General features: G+C 49.3%; 1 protein-coding gene across 2 annotated transcripts in view; it reads right to left on the reverse strand.

The window, feature by feature from the left end:
- Positions 1 to 902: 902 nt before the first annotated feature.
- The window catches only part of IL16 (interleukin 16), a 108,946-nt gene continuing 82,623 nt past the window's right edge, over positions 903 to 27,225 (reverse strand). Inside the window, exons 11-19 of one of the 2 annotated variants that reach the window (XM_055417957.2) lie at positions 25,630 to 25,717; positions 22,982 to 23,460; positions 18,078 to 18,228; positions 13,875 to 14,952; positions 12,852 to 13,020; positions 9,070 to 9,171; positions 4,666 to 4,924; positions 4,318 to 4,443; positions 903 to 1,384 (exon numbers count right to left, since the gene is read on the reverse strand). In XM_055417957.2, the coding sequence (XP_055273932.2) occupies positions 1,191 to 1,384; positions 4,318 to 4,443; positions 4,666 to 4,924; positions 9,070 to 9,171; positions 12,852 to 13,020; positions 13,875 to 14,952; positions 18,078 to 18,228; positions 22,982 to 23,460; positions 25,630 to 25,717 (2,646 nt within the window). In that variant the 3' untranslated portion in view covers positions 903 to 1,190. The remainder of the gene's footprint in view (positions 1,385 to 4,317; positions 4,444 to 4,665; positions 4,925 to 9,069; positions 9,172 to 12,851; positions 13,021 to 13,874; positions 14,953 to 18,077; positions 18,229 to 22,981; positions 23,461 to 25,629; positions 25,718 to 27,225) is intronic. The other variant, XM_055417958.2, reaches the window with a different exon arrangement.

Here is a 27,225-nt window from a genome sequence, read left to right on the forward strand (position 1 = left end):
TATTGCAGGCGGATTCTTTACCTGCTGAACCATCGGGGAAGCCCCATCTTGGCCTATTGGTCTCTACCAAATCACAGAAGAAATGACTCACTCTTTATATCTTTTACCAGCTGCACAAGTTTCTTTCTGTCTTTGGGTCTCAGTGTTCTCGTCTATATAACAGGATGATATCATGCTCTGTAGACACTACTGTGATTACTGAAGACACTGTCCACTTAACACCAACACAGTGCTTGGCACATGGGAGGTAAATGGCAGCCCTGTGTATTTCACCCTCTCAGACTCAGGCCGGTCTATTCTGTTGGCACAGCTGAGCACACGTGGAGTTTCACTTGTCTGTTTACTTGCTCTGTCACTGGGTACCACCCCGGCTAGGAGCACTTCTCCAACCCCAACCAAAAACAGTTTTGCGAATGCGCTATGTGATAGACCATATTTTCCAAAAATAACCCAAGCTGCCTTTCCCCTCCCCTTAAACCTGAGCAGGTCTGGGCCAGCTCTGACTGATGGAGCACAAGAGAAGTGATGCTCTTCAACTTTGGAGATGAGGTCATATCAAGGATGCAGCTCCTACCTGGCTCTCTCACTCTCGGGGGACACCCAGTCATGTATTGTGAGCAAGCCCTGGCCATAGGGAGGGGCCGCCTGCAAGTGTCCAGGCCAATGGCTCCACCTGAGTTCCTAGCCAGCAGCCAACCTCAGTGACCCGTGTGTGAGTGAGTGACCCTTCCAGTGGTTCTAGCCTCCAGCCTATGAGTTGGTGCCAGCTGATGTCAAGTGGAGCAGGATGAAGGGAACCCCCTCCAAGCAGGCCAGCATTGCAGACTCATGAGAAAAACAAAGGTTGGGATGGATCGTTACCCAGAGACAGGCCTTAGAAAACCTGCAGAGCAAGCCATGGATTTCATAGCCAATCATATATCCCTTTTATTTACAGCACCATAGTATTATCACTAAGCTCTCTAGATGCAATCTGTTGTTTGTATCAGCCACCCCACTGTGACTGTTCCCTAACTTTTGGGACCACCCTCTTACTGGGTGGGGTCCCAGAAGGTCCAGACCTGGGCAAGCAGCCACCGGGGAAGCACACCTGTGCATTCCCTCATTGGTTGGGGTTAGCCATGACCCTGAGAATTAACATTTCGGGGACCTGCATGTGGTAGGCTCTGGCGTCCGCACTGGTACTGGGCCTAGGGATCTCCAACAGCTGGGGTCCCCTTGGACTGCAGGCTCTTCCTCCTGAGGACGATCGTCACAGGTCCATCAGGCAACGCCTTGATGATGTTCCAGGCTTCAAACCGTGTGAGGCCCTGCATGGCGGTGCCGGCCAGGTGTAAGATTTCATCTCCCGGCTGGACTGTGTCACTCTGTTCTGAGGCCACTCCTGGGATGAGAGAGGAGAGAGTGGGTGCCTTGGGTGACAAGGAAACAAGTAGTCACCACCTACCCTTGGTCTCTGAGGAGCCAGGACAGCTCAGAAGGGAACTGGAGCCCATCCCTCTGGAGCTCAGTGGTTGATCTAAAGTGAGGCATCCCAGGACTTCCTGGTGGTCCAGTGGTTCACCTTCCAGTGCAGGGGGCCCAGGTTCAGTCCCTGGTGAGGGAACTAAGATCCTGTGTGTTGTGCAGTGTGGCCAATAAATAAATAAACAGATCAAGCACTCAAATAACTCACCTGAGCTTCAAAGCTGCTGTGTGGTGGGATCTAGGTTTGAACCAGACTTTGTGGCTCTAGAGTCCACGTCCCTTGGCCCCACATCACCCTGCAGCTGGCAGGCTCATCCCCGTGTAAGCAAATGGGACCAAGATGGTGAAGTGACTTGCCTAAGGTCATGCTGCCATTGGTCGCAGAACTAACACTAGAAGTCAGGTCCAGTGACTTGGAGACCTATGCTCATCTCAAATCAACTTTTAAAAGTTAAAAATATTGGGAATTCCCTGGTGGTCCAGCGGTTAAGACTTCAAGCTTCCACTGCAAGGGGTGTGGGTTCGATCCCTGATTGGTAATTAAGATTCTGCAAGGAAATAGCAACCCACTCCAGTGTTCTTACCTGGGAAATCCCATGGACAGAGGAACCTTACAGGCTATAGTCCATGGGGTCGCAAGGGTCGGACACAACTGAGCACACACACACATATGCTGTGCACAGCGGTCAAAAATTAAAATAAAAAGTTAAAAATATCTTTCCCAGAATTGAGGACTTCCTGGGTGGTCCAGAGATTAAGAATTCACCTTCCAATGCAGGGAATGAGTTTGGGGAACTAAGATCCCACAGGCCTTGGGGCAACTAAGCCCGTATGGCAACTAAACCCTGCATGACACAGCTAGAGAGAAGCCCGTGTGCCATAACTGAGACCTGATGCAGCCATCAGTAAATACGGTGAAGTTTTGGTTAAGGATAAAAAAAAGCACGGAGAAGGCAATGGCAAGCCACTCCAGTACTCTTGCCTAGAAAATCCCATGGATGGAGGAGCCTGGTAGGCTGCAGTCCGTGGGGTCGCTAAGGGTCAGACACGACTGAGCGACTTCACTTTCACTTTTCGACTTCACTTTCACTTTTCACTTTCACACATTGGAGAAGGAAATGGTAACCCACTCCAGTGTTCTTGCCTGGAGAATCCCAGGGACGGGGGAGCCTGGTGGGCTGCCGTCTGTGGGGTCACATAGAGTCAGAAACGACTGAAGTGACTTAGCAGCAGCAGCAAAAAAAAGCAATTATATAAATATAGTTTTTCCAGAATTGGAGTAAACACAGAATCCTTCGGAAGCTCCCATGTGAGCCTCAGTCCTACCCCTGTGGTTCAGCAGTTGTAGCCGACCTCCCAGAAATAAAACCAGTCTGCAGTGGGGGCTCCCTGGGGCACAGGGAGCAGAGCTAGGAGGGCCTTTGAGTCTCAACACTAAGAGCCCAAAGACACACACCCACAGCTCTTCTTATAGATCAGGAGCCTCAGGCCCAGAAGACAATAGTCACTTGGCAGTTAGAAGCAGAGCTGGAGGGCTTCCCTGGTGGCTCAGTGGTAAAGAATCTGCCTGTCAATGCAGGAGACATGGGTTTGATACCTGAGCCCGGAAGATCCCACATACTGTGGAGCAACTAAGCCCATACACCACAACTACTGAGCCTGTGCTTTAGAGCTTGGGAGCTTCAGGTGCTGCTACTGTCGAAGCCTCCGTGTTCTGGGGCCTGTGCTCTGCAACGAGACACCACTGTAATGAGAAGCCCGTGTACTTGCAACTAGAGAAAAGCGTGAATACAGCAGTGAAGACCCAGCATAGCCAAAAATTTAAAAAAAGAAGCAGAACTGGACTAGATCCCAGACCACGTGACTCCTTGTCTACAACTCCTGGCTTGTAGGAGGTCCAGCTTGAGAAGCAGTGAAGAATCAGGGATGATTGTATGTGACAGCTGCAGGCCATTCATGATCTTCCCAGGAAAACCCAAGTAACCTCCAACTAGGGTTGGCTTGCTCCCCAATCCATGATGAACAAAATCTCAATATTTTGAATAACAGTAGGAGCTGACGGGTCCAGGATTAGAATGAGGTGAGTGAGGCTGGGTTCTGCTAGTGGAAAGTCGGACTCTGTCTTTATTTACAACTTGAAGTTTTGTTCATTGTGGGCTTTTTGACTTAATTTCAATTAAAAAAATATTGCATTGAAACAGTCTGTATCTTGATTACTGGATACTTCTGCACCCCCTTCAGTATTGCACCCAGGACTTCCCTGGTGGACCAGTGGATAAGAATCTGCCTGCTAATGCAGGAGATGTGGGTTTGATCCCTGGTCCAGGAAGATTCCATATGCCAAGGGGCAATTAAGCCTGTGCAACACAACTGCTAAGCCCGAGTGCTCTAGAGCCCCAGCTCTGCAATGAGAGAAGCCACCGCAATGAGATGCCTGCACACCGCAACTAGAGAGCAGCCCCCGCTCTCTGCAACTAGAGAAAGCCCACAAGGAGCAATAAACACTCAGCATAGCCAAAATAAATAAATAATAAATGATTTTTAAAAATTAAAAAAATGGCACTCAGAGCCTCAAGTACTTCATCTTGGTCCCATCCCTGCCAGGCTGAAGCCAGAGCAGGCTGGGTCACTTACAAGGACCCAGCAAAATAGAGGGATTACGGGGATGTCTGAGCCAAGGAGAACAGGGAGAAAAAGCAAAGTCAAGTTCATAACAGGTCTACCTGCCTCCCAAAAGGGCCTGGGGTTGTGGGAAACTGATAAGTCCTGTAGAGCCCTCAGAAGCCTGTGGGGTGTCTGGTCCAACACCCACAAATAGAGCTGAAGCCGAAAGGGGAACCCACATCACACCTTTGAAGATCCTGTTAACCGTCAGAGGTTTGTCCCCTTGAAGGGAGCCCTTCCCTCCTTCCAGGCTGAAGCCCAGTCCCGCAGAGGTCTTTTCCAGGGTCACCGTGCAGACTGTGGCCTCTGCTGCTGAGAAAACATAGAGGTTTGTTAGGGATGATCTCTTTCTGGGTATCAGGTGAGCCTGGCTGATGCTGCCAGGGAACTTGTGCGCATGTGCGGATTCACCCTTGTGTGCATCGCCCGGCTGGCTAAGTGTTCTGAGGACCAGGAATGGGCCTGCCAGCACTGGCCTCACGCATCCGAAAGTGATGTGACCCACAAGGCTTCTACCAGGCGAGGAGAACTTACCGGGTTCTATGGAGACATCACTGGCCACAGAGGCTGAGCCTGAGGAATCAGTGGAGGAGCTGAGGTCGGTCGTGGCCTCCAGAGTCGGCCTCCTGGTGACGATCACAGCTTGCCTGGGCTCCCGAGCTTGGCGGAGGATAGCCAGGGCATCATTGTGCGTGGCTCCTTTGAGAGACTTGCCGTTGATGGAAAGAACCTCATTGCCCTTCTGAATGGTCCCTTCCTGGGAGGCCAGCCCGTTAGGGAACACCCTGTGAACCTGAGCAAACCACAGGAGGTCAGGACCCAGGACTTACCATATTGGATCTGGATTCTTGCTGGAGGAGGATCACGACCAGTTAAACCCAGGTTCCTGTTGTTTAGTTGCTAAGCGACCACCTCTTTTGTGACCCCATGAACTGTAGCCTGCCAGGCTCCTCTGTCCATGGGATTTTCCAGGCAAGAATACTGGAATGGGTTGCCACTTCCTTCTCCTGTGCATCTTCCCCACCCGGGAATCGAACCTATATCTCCTGCATTGGCAGGCAGGTTCTTTACCACTGAGCCACCAGGAAACCCAGAAGATTCTTTCAAAGAAAATAAAATGAAAGGTGTCCTAGCTCAGGGCTGCTAGCCAGCTTCGCCCCCTTCTCTACCCAGAGCAGGGTTCATTAACAAAAATGGCCAGACTGGCCCTCAAAATTCTTCCCAACACAGCATCCTAGACTGTATTGCTACGATCCTAGTTAATATTTCGTCATACTCTTTTGCCCTTTGTGCTCTGCATCAGCATTCTCCCAGGGAAACTTTCTTCAAGCACTGATTTTGTGACATATATTAATAGATATTGTGTTAAAAAAGTTTCCAAGGTCTAAGAAAATTAAGAACATTGGATAAAATACAAGCTCTGAAAATGTCTACTGTTTAAAAAAAAATATTAGAGACTCTACAGTGCAGGCTGGCATGATAATTCTCTAAGAACATGCCATATACTACAGTGATCCCCAAAAGATTCAGCAAAGCATTCTTTTTTCCATAGAGAAATTCTCAGGCCACATGTTTCACAGAATGCAGAATTCCTATCCTAGGAAGTCTGAATATTTTTAAAGTTCCTCTCCTAGAAATTCTGATCCTTAATTCCAGTTAAAAGAGACCATCACCCACCTAGGTTCCTTTTCTGAAAAAATGTGTAGGATTAAAAAAAAAAAATCTCATGTCTTTGCTGCAGTCATCTTTTTTTTTTTCCTGCAATACATTTTTTTAATGTGTATAAGGCTTTTTATTTTTTGCCCTCACGGTATGTGGGATCTTAGTTCCCTGACTCAGGATCAAGACCACCCCCTCTGCAATGGAGGCACAGAGTCTTAACCACTGGACTCCCAGGCAAGACCTGCCTCAACCTTTTTAACGATGCAAATTCTAATGTGCTTAATTAGGAGGACTGAATGACAGCATGAGTGGGCAATCGCTAAACTGTGCTATGTGTTGTTTTGCTGTTACCCTCTGATCGAGGTTCTCTGTTTCTCTGAACAGTTTCAGTGTTAGAAAAATTCTGTTACGGGGTCAGATGTGGTCAAGATCCTCTGATTACAAGACCCGAGTAGGAGGCAGAATCTGTTCTGCATCCCCCATCCTGAGGCATGGGGAAGAAAACTTGCACATGTCAGTGGGAGCCCAGCTTGTTCTTGATAATGGACGGTACTCAACGTTAGTTCTCTTTGAATGAATCTGGAAAGGAACAGAAGTGCTCAACATGGAAGGAGAAAGGGGAAGTTTGGTGCATAGGATCGGCCAGTGTGTACCGCTCCTGGCTTTTGAGGCAGTGTCAGGGGTGGCAGCCAAAATGGGTGCAGAAAACTTCCTCCTTCAGGGCAGACCCACAGATCCAAAGCGTTGTTCCCACAGGCAAGCTGTCTTTTCTGCTCTTCAATTAGGAAGCAGACTGTGCTGTCCAGAAAGTCTCTATGGTGATCTGCCAGTGCCCAGTGTCAGAAATAGGTCCTCATTGGTTTTATGTGCTTTTTTGTGGTGGAGAGCTTGCTTGCAAAGAAGGAAGTTGCTGCTCACACACGACTGACTCTGAAATGACTGAAAGTAGTGTGCCCTACTCTGGGTACCAGCCGGTCCTGCGAGAATAGGGGGCTAGACCTTGAGATCTGAAGCCTGGGGCACATCCTGAGCTGTGCTCTGTGAATAGCAACAGAAACAGCTTCCTGACCTTTCCAGCTGGGCCACACTGCCCACCGCCAACTGTCAGATCTGCTTCACCACCATCTGTGTTAACACACCTATCTCCCAGTGGGCAAACCCAGGAAAACAGCCTCCTGTACCACACCTGCCTGCCCAAGGCCTCTTTCTGTCCAGGTGAGACCTCTTTCCATCTAGATATGCTGTGTTATGTGTCACAGCCTGGCCTTTAATCCTTCCTGTAAAGCCTTCGGCAAAGGTGGCTCCTGTGGTCATAAATCATTCTTGTCTAAATGTTGGTGGCATATGTATGTCAAGCACAGGAAGCTCAGGTCAGTGCTCTGTGATGACCTAGATGGGTGGGATGGGGTGGGGAGTTGGGAGGGACGTCCAAGAAGGATGTATATATGTATACCTATAGCTGATTCGCTTTGTTGTACAGCAGAAACTAACACAACATCGTAAAGCAATTATACTCCAGTAATAAGATAAAATATTGGTTGCTCAGTTGTATCTGATTCTTTGTGACCCTATGGACTGTAGATTTCCAGGCTTCTCTGCCTATGGGAGTTTCCAGGCAAGAATGCTGGGGTGGGTTGCCATTTCCTACTCCAGGGGATCTTCCTGACCCAGGAATCAAACCTGGGGAGGTCTCCTGCATTGCAGGCATATTCTTTACTGTCTGAGCCACCAGGGAAGCCCAGTGGCTTATAAAGTTAAAAACATTTTTAAATGTTGGTGGCTAATAGGTTACTGATCTCTATTTCCAAAAGAGACATGACACTGAAAAGAATTTGTTTTGAATTTTCTTCCTGTTTTATTGTTGTTGAGGCGAAATTCATATAACATTCAATTAACCTGATAGCTCAGTTGGTAAAGAATCCACCTGCAATGCAGGAGACCTTGGTTTGATTCCTGGGTTGGGAAGATCCGCTGGAGAAGGGATAGGCTATCCACTCTAGTATTATTGGGCTTCCCTGGTGGCTCAGCTGGTAAAGAATTTGCCTGCAATGTGGGAGACCTGGGTTTGATCCCTGGGTTGGTAAGATCCCCTGGAGAAGGAAAAGGCTATCCACTCTGGTATTCTGGCCTGGAGAATTCCGTGGACTGTATAGTCCATGGGGTTGCAAAGAGTTGGACACAACTGAGAAACTTTCACTTCACTTCACTTCAATGTAGTGACGTTTACTGTGTTGGAATTTTTTAAACGTCTCTCCAGGACCTTCAAAAATGGAGGCATTAAGGCTTTGACTTCAAGAAATTCTGATAAAACAGCTCTGAGGTGAGGCTGAGATGCCTGTAATATTTTTTAAAGTTCCATAAGTGGTCCCGTCACTTCATGGGAAATAGACGGGGAAACTGGAAACAGTGTCAGACTTTATTTTTTTGGGCTCCACAATCACTGCGGATGCTGATTGCAGCCGTGAAATTAAAAGAAGCTTACTCCTTGGAAGAAAAGCTATGACCAACCTAGACAGCATATTAAAAAGCAGAGATATTACTTTACCGACAAAGGCCCGTCTAGTCAAAGCTATGGTTTTTCCAGTGCTCATGTATGGATGTGAGAGTTGAACTGTAAAGAAAGCTGAGTGCTGTAAGAGTTGATGTTTTGAACTGTGGTATTGGAGAAGGCTCTTGAGAGTCCCTTGGACTGCAAAGAGATCCAACCAGTCCATCCTAAAGGAAATCAGTCCTGAATATTCATTGGAAAGATTGATGCTAAAGCTGAAACTCCAATACTTTGGCCACCTGATGGGAAGAACTGACTCATTGGAAAAGATCCTGATGCTGGGAGGGATTGGGGGCAGGAGGAGAAGGGGAGGACAGAGGATTAGATGGCTGGATGGCATTGCCGACTCGATGGACATGAGTTTGGGTGAACTCCGGGAGTTGGTGATGGACAGGGAGGCCTGGCGTGCTGTGATTCATGGGGTTGCAAAGAGTCGGACACAACGGAGCGACTGAACTGAACTGAACTGAACTGAAGTGAGTCAGTCTATGGGTAAATTAAAGTTGTTTTGTGTACACAGAGACCTTTTTAAAGTTAAGGATCATGGGACTTCCCTCGTGGTCCAGTGGTTAAGTATCTATGCTTCTCTAAGTATCTTAAACTCCTGCAGTAACCTCCTGCCCAGGGCCTGGGGTTATGCATTCCTCTGATCCTCCTCCTGATAAGTGCTCCCCCCTCCAAGGGTCATTGACTCTGGCTCTGATGAACCCCATGACTGGGCCACTCACCGTGATCACCTTGTTTTCTAAATCTGCTCCTCCTGCCAAGCTGAACCCAAGGCCAGCCCCTTCCTCCTTGTGCAAGATGGTGACATGGATGCTGTCTAATTGCTGCAGAAGGAAAATATATATATTAAAAAACATTGTATTGCAACAGCATGAACAATTTAGCAAGTATTCTTCTTCCCCTCTGTTCAAGTTTAATAAAACTACAGAAGATCAAGATTTAACAAGTGTTCTAACATCAGGCTGTGTGTGTGCTTTATCATGTCTGACTCTTTGCAACCCCATGGATTGTAGCCCACCAGGCTCCTCTGTCCATGGGATTCTCCAGGCAAGAATACTAAAGTGGGTGGCCATTTCTTGCTCCAGGGGATCTTCCTGACCCAGAGTTTGAACCCATGTCTCTTGCGTCTCCAGCATTGACAAGCCAATGCTTTACCACTAGCGCCACCTGGGAAGCGTAACATCAGGCTGATTTGCTCTCAAATCACAGCTTGTTCATGTTCCCAGTTATGTCAAACCCATCTCAGTATTTAGAAAAAGAAAACTTTCTGGGAAGTCATGGGAAGCTCAAAAGAAAAAAGAAAATGCATGTAAGGCAGCCTGTAGAGTTCTTTCCCTCTCCTGTGCGCCCATCCACACCCACATCTGTGTAGATGGGGCTGGGTGCTACTGAGTCAGCTGGAAATCGAAGCTGGGACAACACAGCTCTGCCATCTGGTGTGGGATGGGTCAGCCTGGAGAACTCTGGGTCAGCAAAGCTGGGGTGGTGCAGTTTTGCAAGAGTTGGCTGCTCTGTTTTTACACCTGCTGCTCCGTGGGGCACAGCAGCAGCATTAAGGAACCCAGCTGGCTTCTCACCCTAGAACACACATGTGTACACACACACACGCACAAATACACACACACGCATGCCCTCCCAGGCACACACACACACACACACACACACACACACAGTACTTCCCAGCTTGGACCTGGGCTCACCTGGAGCCAGAATAATCCCTCTGCAGTGTCTAAAGTCAGAGACACTCATCTGGTCTCAATGGTGGTAGGGGGCGGGTCTCAAACTCAAGTGTATCCAGGGTCCAGGCAGACCACTTAAAGGAGCAAAAGGGGCAGATGTGAGAGAGAGAGGGGAGCTACAGAGAACTGAGAGCACATTGGCTCAAGAGGACCCTCTGCTCCTAGGAATGCAGACCAGTGCTCCAGGACCATTCATGCCCTTTATAAAAAGAGAAGCCAGGGAACTTCCCTAATGGTCCAGTGGTTAAGGATCTGCCCTGCAATACAGGGAAAGTGAGTTCCATCCCTGCTCGGGGAACTAAGATCCCACAAGCCACAGGGCAACTAAGCCTGCAAGTTACAACTAGAGAGTCTGTGAGCCACGGCTAAGACCTGATGCAGCCAAATATATAAATATTTAAAAAGAGAGAGAGAGGGAAGCCAGAATCCAGGTTTTGATTCGGGTTTGATGATATTTAGAATATTAATATAATACTGGGCTTCCCTGGTGACTCAGACGATAAAGTATCTGTCTGCAGTGTAGGAGACTTGGGTTGGATCCCTGGGTCAGGAAGATCCACTGGAGAAGGGAATGGCTGCCCACTCCAGTATTCTTGCCTGGAGAATTCCATGGACAGAGGAGCCTGGCAGGCTACAGACCATGGGGTCACAAAGAGTCAGGCATGACTTAGCAACTACACACACACACACAATATAATACTTTTTAGACAATCACCAAGCAGACCAAATACAATACACCTGTAGGATCTCAGGCTACCAGTTTATGCCCTGGCACAAAAGAATAACCTTACATCAAAAATTCACTTGCTCTGGCACCACCAGAGCCTCTGCCGTGCCGCTAGCTCCACAAGCCTTTGATCTGGAGTCCCCAAGACCCGGGGGGGGGGATGAAGGGATGAATGGACTTCACTGTCCCCACCTCTACTGCAGCACTGGCCCAAATCTCCCAACTTGTCCCCAGGCATCAGCTTACTTGCCTTGTAAGAGCCCTTTGTGAAGTTTAAAAGCAAATACTCTCCCAGGGAGGCCCCACGCAGGACAGCTGTGTATTTTACACAGCACTTTGTTGCTGTGGGTCAGTTGCCAAGTCATGTCTGACTCTCTGCGACCCCACGGACTGCAGCATGCCAGGCTTCCCTGTCCTTCACTATCTCCCGTAATTTGTTCAAACTAATGTTCATGGAATCCTTGATGCCATCCAACCATCTCATCCTCTGTCGCCCCCTTCTCCTCCTGCCCTCAATCTTTCCCAGTATCAGGGTCTTTTCCAGTGAGTTGGCTGTTCATATCAGGTGGCCAAAGTATTAGAACTTCAGTCTCAGCATCAGTTTCAGACTTTCCAATGAATATTCAAGGATTGATTTCCTTTAGGATTGACGGGTTTGATCTCCTTGCAGTCTAAGGGACTCTCAAGCATCTTCTCCAGTACCACAATTCGAAAGCATCAGTTCTTCAGTGCTCAGCCTTCTTTATGGTCCAGCTCTCACATCTGTACATGACTACTGGAAAAACCATAGCTTAGCCTCTGTTATTTTGTTGAAATCAGGCTCTGGGTAAGATGGTGCCAGTGCACTGGTGCTGAGCAAGAGCCCCAGAGGCCCGGGACATCTCAGGCTCACCCATGCCCTTGATCAAGGGTAGCACTCCCCAACCTTTTTGGCACCAAGGACCAGTTTCGTAAAAGACAATTTCCCCACAGACTCGGGGAGGGTGATGGTTTCAGGGTGATCCAAGTGCACTACATTTACTGCGTACTTTATTTCTGTTATCATTACATCAGCTCCACCTCCGATCATCAGGCATTAGATCCTGGAGGCTGGGGACCCCTGCTGTGGGGAACGCTGGCTGTGATGCCTCCTTACCCTCTCCTCCCAGTCTGGATAATTCCAGGGTAAACAGCCTTCATGGACTGGGGACTCCCGGATGGATGCAAGGCCCGTGAGGCTGTGTTCATCCGAGCTGAATGAGCTTCAGCTCTGCCTGACCACTTCCTCTCCACACACTTTTGGGTCGTGCTCAGAAGGCATAGGGGAAGTGGGACTTTCAGAATGACTTGACTAAGTGTGGGAGCCTTTGCAAGTCCTGGGATCAGTCACCTCTTGGTGAGCAGGGCAAGTCTTCAGGCAAGAACTCAGAATTCATCATGGACAGCTCACTCGCAAGCAGCATCACCCTGGAGATGCAGGCCAGGCAGGCAGCCAGGGGAACGTGGAGATAGAAAACCTTGACTCTGTGACCTTGAACCTCACCTTTCTCCTTTATTAAATGATCGAAAAAGATACAACTCTATGACTGAAATCACTTCATGAGCTACAAAGCTCCCTACACTGGAAGGTCTGATTTTGGTCCAGTGCTACAGCACCCCTCTGCCCCGGGCAGAGCACAATCTGACTCTGGTATCTGCCCCTGGGAACCACTGTCTCTAGTTCAAGGATCCCAGGGCTACATGGGTTGCTTCTCCTCTGACCTAACTGAGGTGACCACACTGCTCTGAGCAAGGCCTTTATCTCTGTAAGTGCTAAGTCATTCAGTCATGTCCAACTCTGAGACCCATGGACTATAGCCCACCAGGCTCCTCTGTCCATGGGGTTCTGCAGGCAAGAGTACTGGAGTGAGTTCACATTCCCTTTTCTAGAGGCTCTCCCCGACCCAGGGATCAAACCCACATCTCTTAATGTCTCCTGCATTGGCAGGTGGATTCTTTACCACTTGTACCACCTGGGAAGCCCTTCATCTCTGTAAATGCCCATAAAAATGAAACCTACCTTTAATGTGGCTTCATCCAGAACCTTCACTTCCTCTATGAGCTTCTTTAGCTCCTCTGTGCTCAGCAGGGAGATAACCGATTGACCGGGCTGAGGGGCGCAGTGGTCACAGTCGTTGGCTTCCGTGGACTCACTGAGACCTTCCGTGTATTCTCTCAGCTCTGAAAGGCTTGGCAGGGAGGAGAAGCACGCAGTATGAGTCGTGATGCTAACAGCTAACAGCCGTTGCATACCTACTGTATTCCCGGAAGGTGCTAATGTTCATGCAACAAGTCTATGGATAGATACTAGCATCTGTTCACCATAGAGATACAGACATTGGGATTCAGGGAGGTGGGGAAACTTGTTTATGGTCACGTGGTTATGAAATGCCAAGATCTGGAATTTGAAATCACAGATTGTGGTGTGTCTGACTCTGAAGTCTGTGTTCAGAACTTCACCCTGAAGTATAACTGATGCTTTGGGCAAATCTGCATCTATATGGCCACCAAGAGTGATGTCCTCTCTCTCTCACACACACCCACATACTCACCCACACACTCACAAGACCCATACACTCTCACACCCACACACTCTCTCTCTCACGTGTATGCTTATAAGCGCAGGTGGCGACTTCCTTGGTGGTCCAGTGGTTAAGAATCCACCTTGCGTTGCAAGGCACACGGACTCAATCCCTGGTCTGGGAAGATCCCACATGCCACAGAGCAACTAAGTCTATTTGCCACAACTCCTGAGCCTATGCTGTAGAGCCTTCGAGCCACAACTACTGAAGCTCATGTGCCTAGAGCGCATGCTCTGTGACAAGAGAAGTCAGTGCAATGAGAAGCCTGCGCACCACCGGAGAAAAGCCTTTGAAAAGCGATGAAGACCCAGTGCAGTCAAAAGATAAAATAAACACTTAAAAGAGAGAGAGACAGAACAGGTGGAAGAATCCTTTAGCAAACCTGAGAAACTTTTTAAAGACACAGAGGATTTTAAGAGGACGAAAGATAAGAGAGGTGAATACCGGACGGAGACACTCACTTGAGAGAGAAGCCGGTGTCCGAGGCAGGAGCTTCGGCAGAACTATTTGCGGGGTCTTCACTGAATGCTGCGGGAGGCAGCACCCCTTCTTTGGGGCTGCAGGGGGTCTGGCCGAAGGAGAGGGAAGACGGGAGGCACAGCAGGGACTTCATGACGGCCGAGGACACTTGGCTGCTGATGGAGTAGAGTTTACTGGTCTTTTCGTCCAGTGGCTTCATCTCGCAGGACTGGGTCCGGCTCAGGGGGAAGCTCCGAGCCCGCTGACTTGGCATCTTGATCACTGGGCCTCGGGGTCCCTCCATCTGTGCCGCCAGCAGCCTTGAGAGAGGGTCGGGGTCGGAGGAGAGGGTGTTCTGACCGGGCTGCTGTTCCAGGGGAGGGCGCCCTGACACGCCGGGGTCGCTGGCCTCCGAGGCGGCCGGGGAGGCGGGGGGCAGCTGCTCCGGCCGCTGCCGCTCCACCGTGGCGGGAGCCCCTCGCCCTGAGGGACCCGAAGCCCGCCCGCCCTCTTGCATCCCGGGAAGTTCTGCCGCTTCGCCCGAGGATCGGGAGGCCTGGAGGCTCAGTCTCTGGGCTCCTCTGTCAGGCGGGTGAGCCGAGCCGAAGGTTTCGAAGGAGCTGATCCTCTGCTTGATGGAGGCCGAGGCCCGCGGGGGAGGCCCGGGGCGCTCCCTGGAGGTGGGGGCCGGCTGGCAGGAGGCGGCCGTCTCTCGCCTGGAGTCCGGAACACGATTCCTCAAACCTTTCAAGCTTTGGCGAAACCAGGCTGGCTTGGGGGCTACTGGAGGACCCTTCTTCACGGTGCTGCCGCCCGCCGGCTTGGAAGCTTTGGGACCGCCAGTGGCGGCCAGCTTCGCGGCAGCCCCATCTGGGTGGCCCCGCATGCCATTTTCCTCACCCAGTGGGGCGGCAGGCTGCAGCGGCACGTGGCTGTGGTCCTCACTCATGATGGGGCTAAAGAGATTTTTGATGCAGTCAGAAATTCTAACCCAAGGGTCTTCGGCTGTGGTCTCAAGGCTATAGTCCATCCGAGCCTGTCTCCTAAGCAATGGGTGTTTTACTGGGGACGTTTGCGTCCCTAGGGGGCAGAAAGAAGGCCAGAGCTGTGTGTTACACCTCGTTGTGGAGTTCTACTTTCAAAGATGAACAGCAAGGATTCTAGGGGAGGAGATGAGCAGAGTGGGGGATCCCTAGCTGGGTAAGCTGCTACCCCAGGTGCTATCACCTGGCTGAAGCGCACACAGAACCAGGGGACCAGAGGCGTGAGTTAATGCCACAGCATCCTAGCGTTTTACATCTAGAAGGGCTCCCACAGAATACCTAGTCTGATCTCTGACACTGTGTAATTGAGGAACCCAACATTCACAAGGATAAGGGGTCACCTGTTGGCAGAGCCAAGACCCCCATCTCCCGACTCCCCATTTTTGTGTCCTTTCCACTTCTGTGTCCTTTTGTAAGTCCCCTCCATACGAACCTTCAGGTTGTGAACTTCCACAGATGCAAATGTGTGTTCTCACTGCCAATCAGGTGAGTTAGTTCATATGTCTGGTGTACCTTGTCACACGTGTGGGTCCTCTACAAGTGGCCGTGCATATGCACACTTTACTGTAGAGAGGATGGCAGTGCAGTGCCTTTATTTCAAGCCCAGAATGTCTGGAAGCAAGTGCAAAAGCAGTGGTGATGTAGCTGGCACTACTGTACTTTTCAAGGTCCTGTACTGCCAGATTTAAAAATGTTTTATTTTTTGTGTTTATTTTTTATGCATTATTTTTGTGAAAAGTGTTATAAACCCACTACAGTACAGTACTATGGAGCAGATTATCTTAGCTAGGTAACTAGGTTAACTTTGTTGGACTCAGGAACAAATTGGATTCACGAACGTGCTCTCAGAACGGAACTCATTCGTATATAGCAGACTTTCTGTACTAAGTAGCCTCTTGGATAACTCATTAAAACTTTAAAGGTCAAAGCAATTCTCAGTTCTCTTACCATTTAAACTTTTAAGCCATGGGTCACACATTGACAGCCTTAATTGGTTTGGAACACCACGTCACTGAAAAGCAACGCAGGCGTGAAGGACTTCAGACAGGTTGCACCCCAGCTCAATGGGGTTACAGCCCTCTGTCTCACCTAGTCAGCATTTCAAACATTAAAGTATCATCTGGTCCCTGAAGTCATGTCAGTTTGCTGCTCTCCCTACTCGAAGACTTAACCACCTTGCTCAGCAAAAAAGCGTTCCCAGCCCAAAGAGTCAAGGACAGATGAGAAGGCTCCAGGGAGAAAGAAGCTCTGTACCAGTGATTTTCCAAACTGGGCTGCACACTGGAAACTGGAGGATCTAAAATATACTGGGTCTGACTTAATACACCTGGGATGAGTCAGGGTGTTGGCATTGGGGCAGCCCCACAGGTCCTTCCAGCCTGCTCTATCAGGCACACCCGGTCAAGTTCAGCCCCTCACCACTGCGATCAGAAGAAGGGGAGCATATATTGGTCTTTCTTAGAAGCCCATCTTGAACAAGTCAGGACAGGGGAGGCTCTGCCACCTGCCACTCTTTCCCAGGGGACAGAGGGAGGCTGGCCCCCAAGTCCTGCACAGCCAAGAAGCCAAGTGCATGTGTGGCCCTTCGGTCACCCCAGGTCTCACTGTTCTGGTGCCATGCTCTGGGCGGTGCATGGTATCAGAATTCAGCCCAGTGTAAGGAAGACATTGATTCCTCCTGCCTCTTGTTCCAATGCCAGCCCTCAAGCTACACCACCCTGCAGGGCATTAAGCCTGGAAGATCCCAAGGAGAACTTCTGCACTATCCCAGAGGCCGGGGTGGTTAGTACTGACTCTGGGGCTTTACCAAGTGTGTCTGGCTCTCTCAGCCTGGTCCTGCATTTATGCATTGCTCTGCTGTAAGGCCTGTTGTAAGACTCAGCTGTCAGACACTCTACATGAGGGCCCTATGCAAACTGGGGCGAGGAGCTCTTGCTGGTAGACCGCTGAGACATTCCCTGGTGTGTTCCTCAGTTGGGGTGACTAAGGGGTGGGGAGGAGCCTCCAGTAGTAGGGCCCCTGCTCCGGGTGAGATGTGACAGGCATTTCCATTCACAGCGTGCCTGGACCTCCAAGAGCCTTCTGAGTGCTTTGCACATGGTTATTGTCATTTAGTCGCTAAGTCACATTGGACTCTTTTGCAAACACCATGGACTGTAGCCCACCAGGCTCCTATGTCCATGGGGTTCCCCAGTCAAGAATACTGGAGAGGGTGGCCATTTGCATGTAGTGCTACTCAAACAGGTTGAGCAATAAATATGTAAGTGTGTAGCCTGTATATTTATAATTCCGCCACTACCACAATGGGGAGCTCCTGGATGGACTGGTCTGTCTTCTTTCTCTAATTCTCCTTCACATTCATTCTCATCTCTCTCTTTCTCTGTGTGTCTCTCTCTCCCAGCATCTGTCTCTTCTTCTGCCTCGCTCCTTCCCCAGAAGCCAGTACAGGGACTCTTGAAGGCAGCATTCAATACACACTTACTGAACTGAATCACCCATTGGGGTTCTATGTGATTTCCCACTTGCTGTTGAGAGAACTGAGACTCACACACAAAAAAGTTGAGTTGCCCCAAATCACACTGGTGAAGGACAGAGCCAGGTTTCCCACCCTGGTCTCCCTGACCTCAAATCCCATGCTCTGTCATGAAAGCTCTAAATATTCAGCTCACATCTCAGCACTTTCAGGGGCACCATGGGGGCACACCCCGGCCATCCCCCACATGGGGGCAGTGACCACCAGCAACCTGCTATTCCATTCACTCATGCCTCTCTGACCGGCATCCCCAGACTTGGAAATGCTGGAAGCAGCTTTCTAGAAGGCTGTCACCCTGGAGGCAGCGACCGCTAGCTGTGTCTGGGACCTTTCCCAAGGGCTCCCTTCTCCAGCTGACTCTCTGGATTGGCCCACATTTCCCCCATCGCCGCTGTACATCCCCCTCCCCCCACATCACAGCATCACTACTCCAGCCAAGAGGTTCCAACCCTGGATGGCAGCCCCATGGTCCTGCTGCCCCACTGCCTCAGGGGGACCCCTGACTGTTCACCAGCCCAGGTCCAGCTGTCCAGCCATGCAGGATGCTCTAACGCTCCAGACAGTCTTCCCTAGTGCTGGACCTAGACCCAGAAGGTCCCTCCTCCAGGCAGATGGCAATGAAGACCTACCTGGGCTGGCTGCCCTCCTCCCTGGCTGGCCCTCTGAGAGGGATGTCGTGTGTGGCCCGACTGCAGGTCCTGGGTGGCCAGCAGCGGCGTGAGGGGTTCTCCCCGCTGTGTCTTCCTGCGGAGGCAGTGGTGGCAGCAGTTCTCTGGCTTCCTGTGGTGTAAACAGGAAGTGAGACTGTGTCAAAACGGTAGCCTCCAGCTGTGAGAAAGAAAGGAGCCTTCTGATTGGGACTGGGGGGCCGACATTGAGTGTCTTTAATGAGAAGTCCAATAGCAGCCCTGCCGGTCAAGAGGGTCCTTTCCTCCATGGCGCTGCTTGCATGGGTGACCAGGAAGCTGGCACCTCCTGGAGGCCCAGAGCATCCCTCTGCTTCTTGGACACGAGCCGGCATCCAGGACAAGGGCTCATCCACTTGACACATATAAGATCCTGGGCCTCCTGTGACAGGGAGAAGAGGGCTGGGGGTGGGGAACGGGGCTGGCACTGCTTCGTGTACCACTACATCTGGCCAGACTCCTCCTCCTCCCAGGGGGGAAGACAATGAGGCAAAGATCTGCCTCCCGAGTCTTCACTAAGTTAAGGTTAGAACCCTTGGAGGAAAACTTGTATCTGTTGCTTTCTACATTGTGATTCATTATTCAGTTATTTATGGTCTTCCTTGATGGCTCAGTAGTAAAAAAAAGAAAAAAAAAAAATCCACCTTCCAATGTAGGAGATCTCGGTTTGATCCCTGGGTCGGGAATATCCTCTGGAGAAGAAAATGGCTACCCACTCTAGTATTCTTGCCTGGAGAATCCCATGGACAGAGGAGCCTAGCAGGCTACAGTCCATGAGGTCACAGAGACCTGGACATGACTGAGCGACTAGACAAGAATATTCAGCTATTTAGAAAGGATGTTGCGAAGGATGACAGAAACTCTGGAACTGTGCCATTGCTCCCTTCTGCTGCCCCCAGGGTGACGTGATCAGTCTAGGGCAGAACGGTTTTCCCTTTAAGCATGGATGTGGCCTCAGGCTGCTTCACAAACCAGTTCAGGGATGAGCTGGACCAAGCACCAAGTCACTCTCTAATGCTTGAGTAGAGTTTGGGTTTTCATACAGCATGAAAGAGATGTTGCCAGGGCCCAGAGGCAGGGACCAGCACCCGTTCTGTCCCAGAGCGGGGCAGAAAGCTTCCCAGGAGAAGTTTGCTTCTTGTCTGGCTCTTGAGCAAAGGGTAAGAACTTTCCAGGCAGAGAAGCCAAGGAAAAGTGTTCTAGAGAGATAAACATCCATGGTAGAAGCAAAAAGCAACCCAGAAAGAAAAGAAGGCCAATATAAAAATGATGCTATATAGGGCTTCTCTGGTGGTCCAGAATCCACCTGCCAATGCAGAGGATACGAGTTTGATCCCTGGTCTGGGAAGATCCCCTATGCCTTGGGGCAACTAAGCCCATGCGCCCCAACTACTGAAGCCAGAGTGCCCTAGAGCCCATACTCTGCAACAAGAGAAGCCACTGCAATGAGAAGCCCACTCGCTGCAACTAGATAGACCCTACACACTCACAAAATAAAATAAATAAATAGTTTAAAGAAAGATGCTGCCAAAATTTTTCTGCAGGGGAAATACTCTGCCACAGTGCAGCTGATGGTATCTCTGTTCTGCTCTTTCCAGGGTCAGGAGGAATGATGGGCTGGCTATTAGACAAGGCTGTGAGCTCCCTAAGGAAGGAAAGAAGGAGGAACAAAAGCACCATGTGGGACTAAAAGAGAAACTGAAAACATCTGTGGCCTGAGATTTAATATCTACTTTGTCAATAAACATTCTTTAGGAAGGATAATTCTATACAAGTTAGAAATGTGTTCACCAAGCATGGTCCCAGCCCAGGGTTCCCTGTTTAGAACTGAGTTCTATGGTAGCAGTTTGGAAACACCGAGAAACCAACCAACCGAAAGGAATCATTGTGCCTCTTGAACTAGTCCTTCATAAAAGCAAGGCTTGGCTATGACATTAGAAGCTTAAAATATTAGACTGATGGTATCTAAGTCACTCATCAGCAGGAAAAAAAAATGAATGTGTCTGAAATTTAACTGCACCCAGGGAACTCTGTACCCTGTCTATATCCGTGAATGGTTGACACTTTCATAGGCTGATGCTCTGGGTACCAACCACAGTGGTGAAAGCAACTTTGCATGTTGGAACAGACTCGGATGTGTTTTGTCTTTTCATCAACACGCCTGATACTGCACCCTCTTCATGGGAGGTTTTTTTTTCAATTAGCTCCTGAAGGAAGATTGATTTCACTTGAATTTTGCTGTAAATGGTTTTTCCTGGCACAGTGCTTGGTGGTGAATGATGGAGAGAGAAGGGAAAGAAGACAGAGGAGATGACTTAGGGAGAAAGTGATTTTTTAACTGCAAGTGATCGTTGAAGCTGACTTTCTAGAAGCGAGAGAACTGGTCATCCGTTGAGAGAAATATCCTGAAGGTCATTTTGGTTGTGGAAGTCCCGTTGAGTTACAGTAGGTGAAAAAGACTTTGGGGTTGTCATACAAGCTTGAGAAGGGTCTTGGGACCCTGGAGAGGAAAGACTGGAGGAGGTAGAGGGTGGAGGACAGATAGACAGACAGAGAAAAAGGAGGAGGGGCTGGAGGGAGGAAGGGAGGAAAGAATGGAGAGATATTACACTGGCGCCAAAGAGAAAAACACCCAGCGAGAAATCCCCAGACACGGTGGAGGATATTTTAAGAATAATGACACACAGCAAACAGCCCCTGTTTTTATGGTGCTGCCATCCTTTCTCTGCACCCCTAATACCCAGGGAAATAATATGGTGCTGGCTGTGCTTTTGTAAAAGGCCGTGGAAGGGTCTGTGAGCCTTGCTGGACAAAGCAGAAGGACAGAGAATTGTAGGGGTGGAAGTGGGGAGGGGGCAGGCAGGAGCGACGAATGCTGAAGAGCAGCCAGGACGGCAAAGACAGGGGCCTTCTGCCTGCAGCAGAGTCCCCATCTGCCTTCTTCTCCCCCAGTAGCCTCACTTGGGGAGACTCCCTCCCCATATCAGGTCCAACCCGGCCAGGAAACACAAGGGCCTCACCAGGGCAGCCCCTGTGACCCCCATAGGCCCCCTCTGGGTCTCCAGGAACAAAGTAGATAGCCTGGCTTCCCAGCTTCTCTGTTCCTAATTTGCCCTCTGGAACTCACAGGTCTTAGGCTCAAAGGAAAATGAAATGTTTCCTTAAAATGGGGGCGCACGAGGTGAGGGTGTCCGTTCTGAACCCTTAACTGGACTAGGTATCTTCAAGATTCATAAGCTGTCTAGCTCTAATCAGTAGCAGACCTCACAAGTATTTGAGGTCAAACCCTACCATGTGTTTAAAAAAATTTTTTATACCATGTTAAAAAAATATTCATTTGCTTGGAAAGAAAAAAAAAAAAAAGGAGCAGGGGAACAGCCTCCTCGGCAACTCCACCACGAATTGCTAATGAGCCCACATCCTGCCGGCTCTCTGCAAGACGGCACTTCCTCTTCAGTAACCTGGCTTCCTCTCCCTCCTCTGCTCTCTCACTCCTCCTACTCAACACCTTCCTCTCTGGGGTTTCTTGCTCCTCCTGAAGCCTCCCAACCCTCATCAAGGACTGTTCGAGGGGATTACCAGAGGCCCCAGGTCTACCTACCCTGTGAACTCTGCCAAAGAAGAAAGACAGCGAAGCCTAATGATAAAGTGACCCACAGGCAATGTGAACTTGAGCAAGTCCCTCGGCTTTCTCTTTGCATAAAAGGGACTCTTATCCCCAGATGGTTGTCAGGCTTAGCTGAGACAGAGCACAGCTCCTGGGCCTAAAAACGGCTCAAGATACAGCAACTGCCTGGCTATGAGCCTGCCCTCCTGTGAGGGAGGGGGATGGGGCTGCAGAGAAAGGAAACAAAGGTCTGCAGGGGTGTGAGGGACACACTGTCATAGCAATGAACACCGATATGCCTGAGAGCCTGTTAGGCATCCGCTCGGTTGATTCCATTGAATCCTCACCTTAGCCCATGGAGGGAGCCTCTAGATTCAGCCCCAGGGACTTCCCTGGCAGTGCGATGTTTAGGACCCACTCCAGTGTTCTTGCCTGGAGAATCCCAGGGACAGGGGAGCCTGGTGGGCTTCCGTCTATGGGGTCGCACAGAGTCGGACACGACTGAAGCGACTTAGCAGCAGCAGCAGGGGGTATGGGCTTGATTCCTGGTCAAGGGGCTAAGATCCCACATGCCTTATGGCCAAAATAGCAATATTGTAACAAATTCAATAAAGACTTTTTAAATGGTCCACATAAAAAAAAAAAAAAAATCCTGCGGTTTCCCTGGTGGCTCAATGGTAAAGAATCCGCCTGCCAATGCATGAGATTTGGGTTCGATCCTCGATCCAGGAAGATTTCACATGCTGCAGAGCAACTAAGCCCATGCACAACAACTCCTGACCCTGTGCTCTAGAGCCCAGGAGGCTCAACTACTGAGCCCACATGCCCTAGAGTCCATGCCGCTGTTGCAATGAGAAGCTCACTCACAACTAGAAAAAAGCCTGTGCAGCAATGAAGACCTAGTGCTACCAAAAATAAATAAATAAAACCCCTAATGCTTGTAAAAATAAAATAAACTTAGACCCAATTAACAGATAAGGAAACTGAGGCTTAGAGACCTGTGAGAGCAGCCTTGCATTCCAGTGTGTCATGGATGGCAATGCAGAAATCATTCAGCAAGACTGGGGATTCAACTGAGGTCTGCCAAGCTGCAAAGCTCTCTCTCCAAAGTCAGCCTTAAGCTTGAGCCCAGCCCCTTCTCTCTGATGGAGGAGAAACCCCTTCCTTGCCCTCGGCTAACACTCTACTAACGCCCCAGTTCAACCCTGCTTGGCGCAAGAGATGCTCAACCCTCTCTTACCTGGCCACAGGTGGGCAAGGTATGTCCAGAAGGGCACAGCGAGTCCTTTCTCTCTTCCAGATTCTTCTGAGGGTCACTGTCACTTTTAAAGTATTTTCTGGGTGGAGGCTTGGGCTTGGAGGACGTAGGCTTTCTCACCAAAATCTCAAAGGATTTCTTGAGTCTCAGTGGTGGGTGGCTGCCCTGGCTTGCAGGAAGGGGCAGGTTCTCCTGGGGGTGCCTGGATGAAGCCCCAGGAGGCACCCCTGGTTCCCGCCCCAGGGGCAGGCTGGGGCTGTGCACACTGACTTCCAGGTCAGAGGGTGGCTGCTCCCCGCTGCTGCTGGGACTGCCCCCAGGAGATCCTGACATGTAGCTGCTGTCGCTGCTGGAACGGATCATGACCTTCTGTGCCCGGCGATGCGGGGGTGCAGAGTTCTTGTCCCGCTCCTTTTCCAAGGTGGGCCGCCCATGCCAGCTGTTCTCCAGCCTTTTGACACCTGCGTTGGAAGCACAAATGAAACTCCATCCCTGGTCTGGCTCAGGATTGCTGCCAGGGGTACACTGCTTGCCCAGGCTGTCTGCTTCTCCCCGGAGATCACTTTGGAGTGAAGCTCAGAAATCTTGGGTCTGGTGTCCAGCACCAGTGACATCAAGCTGGGAAAATCATTCAAACTTTCTGAGTCTTCAGGCATAGAGATAGAGATGCATCCCCAAGGTTGCCCTTCAAGGAAGGGCTTGATGTCCTGGCTGTCAGCCCCTTCAGGGACCACCTCACCTGAGAGGCAGCCCACCTCCAATGCCTGATGGAGACGGGGCTAGAAAGACCCAGCCAATTCTGCACACAGGACACCTCCAATGGGCCGTGTGAACTCCATGGCTGGGCGGAAGTGGTCTGGTAGGGGCAGTCTGGTATCATCTCTGCTCAACTGGCCCCTCTGCTCAGCCCTGCGACCCCCTCGTTCCCATAGGAGTGGAGCCTCCGGATGCTTCTGAATCAATATTCTGACCATGCCCCATTTCAAAGCCTGCTGGCCTTTGGGGGAACCCAAACTTCCACCCTCCGTTTCCTATCTGTAAAATGGAGATACTCATTTCAGGGTCACTGGACATTTTGGGGTTCAAAATCAAAGAGAGAAAATGTCTGTGAAGGCACTTTGAGCTTTGTACCAAGAGGTCAGGGCTTTCACTGTGGCTCAGTGGTAAAAAACCCGCCTGCCAATGCAGGAAACTCAGGTTCAACCTTTGTGTTGGGAAGATTCCCCTGGAGGAGAAAATGGCAATCCACTCCACTTTCCTGCCTGGGAAATCCCATGGGCAGAGGAGCTTTGTGGGCTATAGTCCTTGGGGTCGCAAAGAGTTGGACATGACTTAGTGACTGAAAAACAATAATTAAGAGGCTACCTTTCTTTCCAAAAATGAGGATGAAGCAAGGCCAGAAAACCACTGTGCCTCAGCCAGACTCTCCTCTTCCTTTTCTCTTCCTATGTAACCCTTCCTCCTGTTTCTGAGCCCCATTCCAAAACCCCCTCATATTCTGAGCCCTAGGGCCGACCACACACCCTCCACTGACCCTTCTTTGTCTCCAGTAGTAGAAGATGCCCCTTCCCTAGCATCACAGATCAGAGGAGTGGGAGCAGACTGAGGCCCAGGCTCTCACTCAAATGTCAGCACATTCTGCAAGTCCAGGAGCAACAGGGGAGCCCCACAGGCGAGCATCTCAGACCTCAGTACAGAACCAAGGCCGATCAAGCTCATAATTCAAATCGTCTTTAGAGAAAAAGCTTTTCTTTTGCTTTTTCCTGATCATAAAATAAAAATGCATCTTTGTTTAAAGTCAGCTGCAAAAAGGAAGAAATGAAAGCAAAAATTCATCCTCAGCCTGTCAGTGATAACCGCTGTCAAACTTTTTTCTCTGTCCTCCTCCCTTGAGCATAGATGCATGTTGAGTGGGTGGAAATGGGACAACAACACTGAAATTAAATTCTGGGTCCTGTCCTTTTGTCTGGACACTTTCCAGACTGTGTAACATCCTTGTGAATCAATGCTAAAGCCTGCACATTATTCTATAATATGGACATTCCACAAAGACTTGGCCAATGCCCACCATCTGTACATTGGAGTTGGCCAGCCTGTATACTCCGTGGCTGATCTAGGGTAAGGGAGCCTTCAGGACTCCACATTTTTCCAAAAATATGCATAAAAATTATATGGGAAGATTCAGGGAAATAGTGTATTAAATAGCATGCCGAACCTGATTAGAACTCAATACATGTCAGAAACTTTATTAATAGATATTATTCTTTCTAAGGAACCTATTATCATGGGCTAGCAGTTGAAATCCCAAATGCCTATAGGGACAGAGGTGAGACAGGCAACCTGGTAAAATAAGATAACAGGGAATGGTGAGGACTGTAAAGAACTAGAAAAAGTTTGTGGATTTAAAACAATTCAGATTCAGATGATTTTAAACTCTTGTGCCTCCGAAACAAAGCAAAATGGGACCCCAGTTTAGCTGGTGGACTGCTAGCTTTCAATCCTTGTCTATGAACCAGGCTCGTCTGTGATGACTACTATGTGTTCCTGGGGTAGAGAGTGAGTTGGTGGCTAGACAGAAAGCTTTCTAAGAAGACAAAGATGCTGCAAATGCAAGTTCACTGTCTCCTTACCTTCTAGACTCCACTGGTGCCGCTCCTTCCCAAATTTGACGTTCTCCACAGCCTGGGCCACGGCTTCTTTAAGCTGCTGTTCAGAGACCTGGAAAATATACATCACCTCCTCAAGCAAATAGTGGGAACTTCTGCATTAGGTTCTGAGTCCTGTACCAGTTTCCTAGCTGGGGCCCTGGATTTTGCTGTCTTTCATTCACACCCACTCTACAAAGAGTTGACATTCCCAGAAACACCCTGGGCGTCAGTGGTTCCCTAGTATCTTACGGACAAAGTCCAAACTCTGTCAGTAAAGGGATTCTCCAGGTGGCCCCTCTGAACTCTCCAACCTTCTCTCCACTACTTGCTGTCAAACTGGGCAGAATTACCATTTCAGAGTTTACCTCTGGGCAGTTCTTCCACACTTAACGCTGCCATGACATCATCATCGCCTTCATTACCAACAACAATGATGTCATAACTGTAACCCTAGCCATCTTATTGTCACAGGTAATTAATCACCTTTGAGTAATAGTTAAAAGTCTGAGTTCTGGAGCAAACAGACTCATGTGTAAGTTCCAGTCCCCTCATTTTCGAACCACACACTCACACAAGGAACTTAAGCTTCTAACCCTCAATTTTTTCCCTGCAAAACAGTGACAACTATAGAACCTATTTCACAGTAAAATCAGAGGGTTTTTAAAAGGAACTTTTTGGACACCAAAAGCACAAGCAACAGAAGAAAAAAAAAAACAGAAAAATTGGACAATCTCAAAATGAAAATATTCTGCATATCAAATAACTATGAGATAAATTGGACAGAAAATATAGATACAATTGGATGACGAAAAAGAAAAAGATAGATAAAAAGAAAGAAAAAGAGACAAATTGGATAACATCAAAATGAAAATATTCAATATATCAATCAAAAAAGGGCAAAATCAGTAGAGTGAAATGGGACTCACAGAATGGGAGAAGACTTAGGCAAATCAGATTCCTACAACTCAACAGCAAGAACAATCAAACCATCCAAGTAAAAACTGTCAAAGGATTTAAATAGATATTTTCCAAAGAAGACAGACAAATGGCCAAAAAGCATGTGAAAAGATGTTCAACATTAGTAATCATTAAGGAAATGCAGATCAAAACCGAGAGAGAACTTCCCGGGTGGTCCAGTGGTTAGGACTTCCCCTTCCAAAGCAGCGGGTAGAGGTGCTATCCCTGGTCTGGGAGCTAAGATCCCACATGCCTTGAGGCCAAAAACAAAAACAAAAAACGGAAGCAGTATTGTAACAAATTCAATAAAAATTTTAAAAATGGTCCATATTAAAAAAAAATCCTAAAAAAAACCCCAAAACACAATGAGATATCACTTTACACCCATGAGGATGGCTAGGTGGTCCAATGGTTAAGAATCAGCTTGCCAATTCAGGGGACACAGGTTCTCTCCCTGGTCTGGGATGGTCCCAATTGCCTCAGGGCAACTAAGCCCATGGGCCACAATTGCTGAAGCCTGCACACCTTAGAGCCCATCCTCTGCAATGAGAGAAGCCTGTGCACTACAGCTAGAGAGTAGCCCTTGAGCAGCAACAAAGACCCAGTGCAGCCAAAACTAAA

The sequence above is a fragment of the Moschus berezovskii genome, chromosome 21 (assembly GCF_049115385.1).
Source record: "Moschus berezovskii isolate FMDL1 chromosome 21, NW_MosBer_1.0, whole genome shotgun sequence".
NCBI lineage: Eukaryota > Metazoa > Chordata > Mammalia > Artiodactyla > Moschidae > Moschus > Moschus berezovskii.